The sequence below is a fragment of the Lagenorhynchus albirostris genome, chromosome 2 (genome assembly GCF_949774975.1).
Source record: "Lagenorhynchus albirostris chromosome 2, mLagAlb1.1, whole genome shotgun sequence".
NCBI lineage: Eukaryota > Metazoa > Chordata > Mammalia > Artiodactyla > Delphinidae > Lagenorhynchus > Lagenorhynchus albirostris.
The window spans coordinates 149370206-149379200 of NC_083096.1; the positions used below are offsets into that span (position 1 = coordinate 149370206).

An 8995-nucleotide genomic window follows, 5' to 3' on the forward strand; every position below is an offset into this window, starting at 1 on the left:
GTAGAAACTACTACTGAACTTGGGTCTGGTTGGCTGAGCGGGAGGCACAGAAACTGATAACAGGATTAAGTATTCGAGTACACAGGATAATACGGCGGGAACGTGAGGAGCGTTTAGTCCAGAACTTACGGCGAAGGCTGGCCGAAGGCGGGGCTGAAGGTGATGGGAAGCTTAGTCAGCCTTCCCGGCAGAAGCTCCTCGGGCCGGATCGCCCCTGGGCTTCCCTGGGCCACTAAGCTATGGCGGGCCCGGGCCCGGGCGCGGCGCTAGAGTCCCCGCGGCAGCTGCTGGGCCGCGTGCGCTTCCTGGCGGAGGCAGCGAAGAGCCTCCGCGCTGGACGGCCGTTGCCGGCGGCGCTAGCTTTCGTGCCGCGCGAGGTGCTCTACAAGCTTTACAAGGACCCGGCGGGACCGTCGCGCGTGCTGTTGCCAGTGTGGGAGGCGGAGGGCCCGGGGCTGCGTGTGGGAGCCACGGGCCCGGCCACCTGTACCGGCTCCGGGCCCCTCCGCGCCGCCCGCGACAGCATCGAGCTCCGGCGCGGCGCCTGCGTGCGCACCACGGGCGAGGAGCTGTGCAACGGCCACGGGCTCTGGGTGAAGCTGACCAAGGTGCAAAAGACCCGGGACCAGGGAAGCCCTTGGCTGGTCCCCTCCCTCCCCCATATTGAGCTGACATAGCGTTCAGTGCCCTTTGCCTTGGGCTGGGCTGGGCTTGCCGCCGGCAGTTCCCTGACGGCTGTCCCTGTCTGGCGCGTCCCGGCAGGAGCAGCTGGCGGAACACCTGGGCGACTGCGGGCTGGACGAAGGCTGGCTGCTGGTGTGCCGCCCGGCAGAAGGCGGGGCCCGGCTCGTACCCATCGACACTCCAGACCACCTCCAACGGCAGCAGCAGCTCTTTGGAGTGGACTACCGCCCGGTGCTCAGGTCCTGCACTGGGAGGGGCAGGACTTGCTGTCATACTGCTGTGCCCTAGTGTGGCAAAGTCCGGGTGGTGGGATCTGGAGCGGAGGCAGGGTTTACAGCAGAAAGGGGCGGGGCCTGAAGGGAGCTGGGGTGGGGCTTCTGGAGGCGCAGTTTAGAGGAGCTAGAGCTCTAGGAGAAGGCTCCAGGGTCTCCTGCTGCTCGCTGATGTCTCCACATCCCGTCCCCCATTCTGTGCGCACAGATGGGAACAGGTGGTGGACCTGACATACTCGCATCGCCTGGGATCAAGGCCTCAGCCGGCCGAGGCATACACAGAAGCTGTACAAAGGCTACTGTGAGTGAGCTGGGATGGGATGGGGAGGAAGGAGCTCCAGGTCTGGGCCCAACCTAATTAGGGACTTGGGGTTGCTTAGCTATGTGCCCCCGACGTGGACCTACGAGTGCGACGAGGACCTGATCCACTTCTTGTACGACCACCTGGGCAAGGAGGATGAGAACCTGGGTAGCGTGAAGCAGTATGTGGAGAGCATAGACGTTTCCTCCTACACGGTGGGTGCTGGGACTCCTCCCGCCCCAAGCAAGATGTAGTCACATCTTGCTAGATCCAGAACTCTCACCTCTAGGCCAGGGCCAAATCTGAATCCCCACAGGCCATACTCAGTCCAGCCCCCCATCTTGGAAGTCATGTAGGAACCCCTAGACGCCTCCACCCATACCAGATGTGCTTCTAACCCAGCTCCACTGTACTTTCTCTCGTGCTCCCTGGCCCAAAGCACACCCCCAGTGCAGGGAGTGGGGGTAAACACTGACTCCACCTCTCTGCCCCTCCCCAGGAGGAGTTCAATGTGTCCTGCCTGACAGACAGCAATGCGGACACCTACTGGGAGAGCGATGGGTCCCAGTGCCAGCACTGGGTACGGCTTACCATGAAAAAGGGCACCATTGTGAAGTGAGTGGGCTCCGAGTAGGACAGGGTGGGTGAGCCACATGCCTGTGAGTGTAAAAGACCCACGTGCACACTCTTAACCCTCAGGAAGCTGCTACTCACGGTGGATACCACAGATGACAACTTTATGCCTAAGCGGGTGGTGATCTATGGGGGTGAAGGGGACAACCTGAAGAAGCTGAGTGATGTGAGCATTGACGAGTGAGTGAACTGGCCTGGGGTGGGAGGTGGGACATGATCCAAGCAGTAGGATCTGGCCCACGTTGGAAGCAAGAGTTCGAGCGAGACCCCAGCAGTCCCTGAAGACAAGGGGTCTCCAAAGTGCCTCACGTTCATCCTCTCAGGACCCTGATCGGGGATGTCTGTGTCCTGGAGGACATGACCGTCCACCTCCCAGTCATCGAGATCCGCATCGTCGAGTGCCGAGGTGGGGCTTAAGGCCCTAAGGAGGGAAAGGGAGCCCAGTGTGTAGATGGGGGTTAGCTGGCAGTGAGTGTGGAGAGAAGGAAATGGGCTTGGAGTTGAGGTAAAGGTGATAGCTGAACTAACTAGGATCTGAAGCTTTGGGGCCCAAGCCGGGTGGAAGGTGCTGGGTAAGAGGGCTGCCTTAAAGCCATAGAAGTGCTTGGGCTCACCTGGAAGAGGAACGGAGTTGGGACCCTCAGGCATCCCCAAACTATAGTGGTGGACACAGGAACTAGCAAAGAATATAATAATCAGAATCAGGTTATAGGAGGGGATCCCAAAGGTCCCACGTTTCTAGGGGCTAGGGGTAACAAAAGGCTGAGCATTAAGGAGCCTTCCTCAGGTCTGAGGGCCAAAAAGGCAGCAGGCGCAGTAAGTGATCTCACTCTAACTCCTTCCTCCAGATGATGGGATTGACGTGCGTCTTCGAGGGGTCAAGATCAAGTCTTCTAGACAGCGGGAACTAGGGCTGAATGCAGACCTGTTCCAGCCCACCAGTCTGGTGCGATACCCACGCCTGGAAGGCACTGATCCGGAAGTGCTATACCGCAGAGCTGTTCTCCTGCAGAGGTGGCTGTGGCCCGGGGCCAGTCAGGCCCTTCCTTGTCCCCCGTCCTGAGCCTTGTATGTCTGTGTGGAAGAGGCCCCCAAGGTCTTATACTGTAAGCTGTTCCACTTCAAGAGGCAGAGCAGTCCCTGGGCCTTGCCTTCTCCTGTCCCTGTGAGTTGGGGAGTGAGGGGGTCTCACATCCATACCAAACTCTTTAGCTGCAGTTATCTTTACCCACCCACCCCAGATTCATAAAGATCCTAGACAGCGTCCTGCACCACCTGGTACCTGCCTGGGACCACACGCTGGGCACCTTCAGTGAGATTAAGGTGAGCCTGACACATGCAGTGCTGGTCTTGGCATTGGGCACCCCCTTTCTTCTCAGGCAGTTCACTCTTCATCAGAGAGTTCTTAGACCTACTCTAGGCCTGGGCTTTTGCTGGGCTCTGGGAACATAGGAAGAAAGCCAGACACAAATAGTGAAAATTTCGAGTTTGGGGTGCTGTTCCCCAGAGAGCATGTGAAACATACAGAGCTCGGGGAGGAGAGATAACAGCATGGACAGGGCAGGTTGCATAAAAGGTGGACACTGGGAGTTACCAGCAGCTCAAAATGACATGAGAGAAGCCTGCCCATAGATGTGAGTATGACATGGGGATGAGGCTGGGAGAAGGTGGATAGGAAGCAGGCCCTGGTAGCAGACGGCCCTGGGGCCGGACTTTGTTCCTGGTCAGTGGAGCCACTGGAAAGGTTTTATGTAAGGAAATGACAAAGTTGGATTTTTTGTTTTAGAAAGCTCTCCCTGGTGGCCAGACTAAGGGAGAGACTGGAGGCAAGGACCAGGGATGGACTAGGCTTGAACTGGAACCATGGGATTAGGTCCAGGAATAGAGAAAGGTTCCAGGGCCTGGACAGAGGCTGACTGCCTGCTGGTCCTGGTCTGGCCACCTCTCCTCCCCAGCAAGTGAAGCAGTTCCTGCTGCTGTCACGCCAGCGGCCAGGCCTGGTGGCCCAGTGCCTGCGTGACTCAGAGAGCAGCAAGCCCAGCTTCATGCCACGCCTATACATCAACCGGCGCCTCGCCATGGAACACCGCGCCTGCCCCTTAAAGGACCCTGCCTGCAAGAACGCTGTCTTCACCCAGGTTTGGACCACCTGGGGTCAGACTGAGGGAGGGTCAGTAAGGGGCCTAGGGGGCTGGGCCAGCAGGGACCTGAGCAAGGTCTTTGGGCAAGAGTGGGGCCAGGTCTTGACACAGACTTTCCCACAACTCCCTCCCCTTTCCCCTGCCCCCAGGTTTATGAAGGCCTCAAGCCCTCTGACAAGTATGAAAAGCCCCTGGACTACAGGTATGGCATGGGGGCGAGGGACCTGCTCAGGGTATACGTGTACACGTGTATACCCACGCACTGCCTCTGGTCCTCTCACCATTACCCCTCTGTAGCCTCTACTCCTGGGTGGACTCTGGGCAGGTGCATCATTCTGAGCCTTGGCCCAATGTGGTGACAGAGACCCACTCCTACTTACAGGTGGCCCATGCGCTATGACCAGTGGTGGGAGTGTAAATTCATTGCAGAAGGCATCATTGACCAAGGTGAGGCCCTGAGGGACGATAACAAGGGTCCAGCCCTACTTCGAGTGGTAGAGGCTTCTGAGATCACCAGCTAACCAGATAGGGGACTTGCTTATTACCCCATTATGGGGGCTGAGGCTCTTGTGTGCCCCAGCTGAGGGCATCTATCTGTCATTTCAGGAGGTGGTTTCCGGGATAGCCTGGCAGACATGTCAGAAGAACTGTGCCCTAGCTCGGCGGACACCCCTGTGCCTCTGCCCTTCTTTGTCCGAACGGCCAACCAGGTAATCTCCCATCCCTATCTCCCAAATAGTTTCTGCTCTTCTGTCTCTGCGAACCTCCCAGGTACCGGGCTAAGCTAGAGAGGGGGCAGAGGAGAGACTGAGTTGCCTGGGGCAGCCTCTGGACAGGCAGGGAAGGAGGAGCCATTGTATATTCAGAGGGATCATTCAGGGCCCCCAGTGGAAGGTGTTCAGGGAAGTCTCTGAGTCATCTGGGGCAACAAAGTAGGGTCCATCCCATGCCGTGCTGACAGCTCTGTCTCGGGGACAGGGCAATGGCACGGGTGAGGCCCGGGATATGTATGTGCCCAACCCCTCCTGCCGAGACTTTGCCAAGTACGAGTGGATCGGACAGCTGATGGGGGCTGCCCTTCGGGGTAAGGAGTTCCTGGTGAGTAGCCTATTCTGCACCCCACCAGATTAATCCTGGCTCTTGGAAGGAAGAAGAGCCGGCCAAACCTGGGCAGCTCAGGGTGAGAAGACAGTAGTATTTGTCTCACAGGTCCTGGCTCTGCCTGGTTTCGTGTGGAAACAGCTCTCTGGTGAGGAGGTGAGCTGGAGCAAGGATTTCCCAGCTGTGGACTCTGTACTGGTGAGTTAGGGCCTAGAACTAGTGTTTCCTCTGCCCAGCCCCCAAGGTTGCTGCTCCCCAGGGCTGTCCTGAACCTTCTCCTACCACATACATGCTCCCTCTCCAATCCCATGTACTCCAGTAGCTTCAACTACTGTAACTATTCTGGTGACCCCTACTTCCTTACTTCTAGCCCCAACCTCTCTCCTAAGCCTGGGGCTATATATGCATTTACCTGCTGGACATCTGTCCCAACAAGGCACCTCGGGATCAACACACCCTTCATCCCCTCCCCAGTCTACTGCCCTCTAGGGCTCCCTGTCTCACAGTGGCACCACCACCCACCCCTCCCCATGCCAAGCCCTTTCAGGGTCCTTCTGCACTCCTCCTTCTCGCTCACCTCCCACATTCTGTCACATCTGCCTCTGGAATCTGTCCACTTCTTCCATCTCATTACTTTCCCTCTGGTTCAGCCACTTTCATTTCTGACCCAACCACTGACTGCAAAAGTTGTCAGTGTCCCTGTCTCCATTCTTACCCATCTGATCTCCAGCATCCAGAGTAATTCATTTCACTCTCCCTGTTTAAACCCTTCAGTAAATCCACTCTGGGCTTAGGATAAAATGCAGAGTCTGGAAAGGCCTTACATGACCCCTGTATCTCTGGACACCTGGTTCATGATCAGGCTGCCAGACAGATTCCTAAGGCCTTTTGCTCTTTCCACCTTTTTCCAAGATGTTCTCTCTCCTGACTTCCTGGTGGCCCAGCCAATTCCCAGCCATCATTTGGGTCTCAGCTTAGCTGCCACTTCCTCCAGGACACCTTCCTGATCTCCAAGCCCGGTTAGGCATCATCTTGATGCTTTCACAGCCCTTGTACTAATCCCCTCACTGCCCTCATTGCCTGCGTGAGGACTGCCTTGCCTGGCTGCCTCTCCTGCTTCCCTGTGAACTTCTTGAGGAAAAACAAGGACTGTCTCTACAATGAAAAGATGACCTTCCTGCCTCTCTTCAACCCCCAGGTAAAGCTCCTGGAAGTGATGGAAGGAATGGACAAGGAGACATTTGAGTTCAAATTTGGAAAGGAGCTAACGTTCACCACTGTGCTGAGTGACCAGCAGGTGGTGGAGCTGATCCCTGGGGGTGCAGGCATCGTGGTGGGATTTGAGGACCGTTCCCGTTTCATCCAACTGGTGCAGAAGGCACGGCTAGAGGAGAGCAAGGAGCAGGTACTAACCAGAGGCCAGTGGAACAGAGAGCTTTGGGCTCGTTATAGCCAGAGCCCAGCCTTATAGGCCTCCAGAACCCAGTCCCAAGAATTCCGGCCCCCACCATCCCTCTGCCCCACATCCCTGCTGATCAGTGAAGTACAGAGACACATTGTCTCCATGAGTGGAGGCCAAGGGTCCCCACCACACACTGAGCTGGGAGTTGTGCCCTCTTCCCCAGCCAGGCCCTTTCCCTCCTCCACAGGTGTCAGCCATGCAAGCAGGTCTGCTGAAGGTGGTGCCACAGGCTGTGCTGGACTTGCTAACATGGCAAGAGTTGGAGAAGAAGGTGTGCGGGGACCCAGAGGTCACTGTGGATGCTCTGCGCAAGCTCAGTGAGTGTGGGGCAGGGCAGCGCAGTCCCGGGGTGGGGCTTAAGGACCTAAGAATTAATTCCATCTGGTTTTGTCCCCACCAGCCCGGTTTGAGGACTTCGAGCCATCTGACACACGGGTGCAGTATTTCTGGGAGGCACTGAACAACTTCACCAACGGTCAGTGGAAAGGGCAGAGTAATGTCTGGGTTCGGACTCCACTCCTGGGATACAGAGACAGGGCGGAAGCTGAAGAACTTCTTCCACCACCAGCACACGGGCACTGATTTCCTTCTCCTCCATCTAGAGGACCGGAGCCGCTTCCTGCGCTTTGTCACAGGCCGCAGCCGTCTGCCAGCTCGGATCTACGTCTACCCGGACAAGCTGGGGTGAGTGAGGATGGGGAGGGGAGGTCCAGTCGAAAGAGGCTGTGGCTGGCCTTCTGCCCTGCCCCACAAACATATTCACGTGTCAGACCCCTGCCCTGTGCCCCTGCAATTGTTTCTGATCTTTGGTCCCTCCACGCCCCCAGCTATGAGACCACAGATGCGCTGCCTGAGTCTTCCACCTGCTCCAGCACCCTCTTCCTACCGCACTATGCCAGGTGGGTTTCCTAGGTTCCAGCCTGGGGAGTGGGGGGCGGGGGAAGGGTGGCATCCTAGGGTGGAGGAGGGCTTCAGGTACTGGGTGCAAAAATTGGAGCCACAAAGCCCCTGGTTGTGAAGGAGGGACCTCTACGCCTGGCGCTGATCAGCTCCCTGCCCCCTGCAGTGCCAAGGTGTGTGAGGAGAAGCTCCGCTACGCTGCATACAACTGTGTGGCCATCGACACCGACATGAGCCCTTGGGAGGAGTGAGTCGGCGCCAGGGGGCAGCCGCAGGCCGGCAGGACTGCTCCTGCGCAGGTCCCACTCGCCTCGCCCAGGAAGCCAGCGCACTCCGCCCTTGCGTGCGGTTGGAGTGGAGCAGTGGGTTGACACTGGTGGCCCAGCCCCGCAGACCCTCAAGCCCTACACGTGCTCGGGTTGCTCCCAGCATTATTTCGCATCTGTGAGAGGGATCTTCCACAAGCCCAGCACAAGCTGCCAGGCCTGAGCTACTTGAAGGGGGCCTTCTAGCTCCCCACCCCGTGGACTTTGCTTCAGGTTCCAGCTCATTTTTTTCTCTCCTTGTTCTTCTCTGGTTTCAGCCTGGACTCAAAGCTAAAAACTCAGGGGGAGAGGGGAGGATGGAGGCTCCTCCCCGAACAAGGCTCCAGGGATGGATAGGGAATGATGGCCATCCTCCTTGGTCACCTGAACCAAGAATAAAGAAACTGCTGAACACCCTCTCCCTCACATATTGGTCTTTTCCTCCTCTCCCTCCAACCCCAAGGTGTGAGTTCTGACTTTCTTTCTCCAACTAAGTCTCAACTGACAAAGTGCCACCACCATCCCTGGCTCAGGACATACATGTATCCAAGATTCAACATTAAACATACATGTATCCAACATTAAACATACATGTATTCAACATTAAACATACATGTATTCAACATTAAATCTATACTACCACTGCCACCCCGTATTCATCACTTCTGCATCACCTCCAGCCTGACTCCCTGTCTGCTGTCTTACCCCCAAGACTTTGCACAGGCTAAGGCCAGTTATGTCCTCTCTGAAATCTTCAATAGCTCCTCTTTACTCAACTCTAAAATAAAGCCTAGACTTTAAACCTCCACCTAGGCTTTATGCACGTCCCTGCCCCAGCCCTCCCTCCCTTAAGGGCCTCCACGACACTCCATCAAAGAAGCTCTCGTACGTGGGAAACTTGAATAAATGGATGAATTCATTCCTTCAGAGTGCGTTTATTGGGCTCCCGAGGGATGTTAAAGAAGACCGTTCCAGGACTTCAGGGTCCTGCTGGGAGCAAAGGACATGTGTGTCAACGTGGGAGTGGTGGGGCTTCTCAATGGCAGAGATGAAATCTGGAGCTAAGCAGAGAAATAAGGTGTCCTCTGCCCAGAAGAGGGAAAGAAAGCTGGACAGGCATCTTCCGGGGTGGGTGTGGTGATTCAGAGGATGGGAGTCCACCACCTTCAGTAACCAGGTGGGCAGAAGAATCTGAC

The 8995-nt window shown here is 56.8% G+C and overlaps 1 protein-coding gene across 1 annotated transcript; it reads left to right on the forward strand.

Annotated features, from left to right (window-relative positions):
* The first annotated feature begins 176 nt into the window (after nucleotides 1–176).
* HECTD3 (HECT domain E3 ubiquitin protein ligase 3) lies at nucleotides 177–8718 on the forward strand. The gene is made up of 21 exons (XM_060140214.1): nucleotides 177–608; nucleotides 763–923; nucleotides 1165–1257; nucleotides 1337–1472; nucleotides 1757–1872; nucleotides 1957–2070; nucleotides 2214–2296; nucleotides 2739–2904; nucleotides 3132–3213; nucleotides 3846–4028; nucleotides 4181–4233; nucleotides 4414–4478; nucleotides 4638–4741; nucleotides 5010–5129; nucleotides 5241–5330; nucleotides 6331–6537; nucleotides 6782–6911; nucleotides 6995–7069; nucleotides 7197–7278; nucleotides 7422–7493; nucleotides 7661–8718. The coding sequence occupies exons 1-21, from the start codon at nucleotides 240–242 to the stop codon at nucleotides 7743–7745; spliced, it is 2586 nt and encodes an 861-aa protein (XP_059996197.1). The 5' UTR covers nucleotides 177–239; the 3' UTR covers nucleotides 7746–8718.
* Nucleotides 8719–8995: the final 277 nt, after the last annotated feature.

What these genes read in the sequence shown, in the direction of transcription:
- HECTD3 (XM_060140214.1), top strand. Translation starts at nt 240, where the DNA reads ATGGCGGGCCCGGGCCCGGGCGCGGCGCTAGAGTCCCCGCGGCAGCTG. An exon ending in GAAGCTGTACAAAGGCTACT is followed by an intron (nt 1,258 to 1,336) that starts GTGAGTGAGCTG and finishes GGGGTTGCTTAG; the next exon opens with CTATGTGCCCCCGACGTGGA. An exon ending in CCGCATCGTCGAGTGCCGAG is followed by an intron (nt 2,297 to 2,738) that starts GTGGGGCTTAAG and finishes TCCTTCCTCCAG; the next exon opens with ATGATGGGATTGACGTGCGT.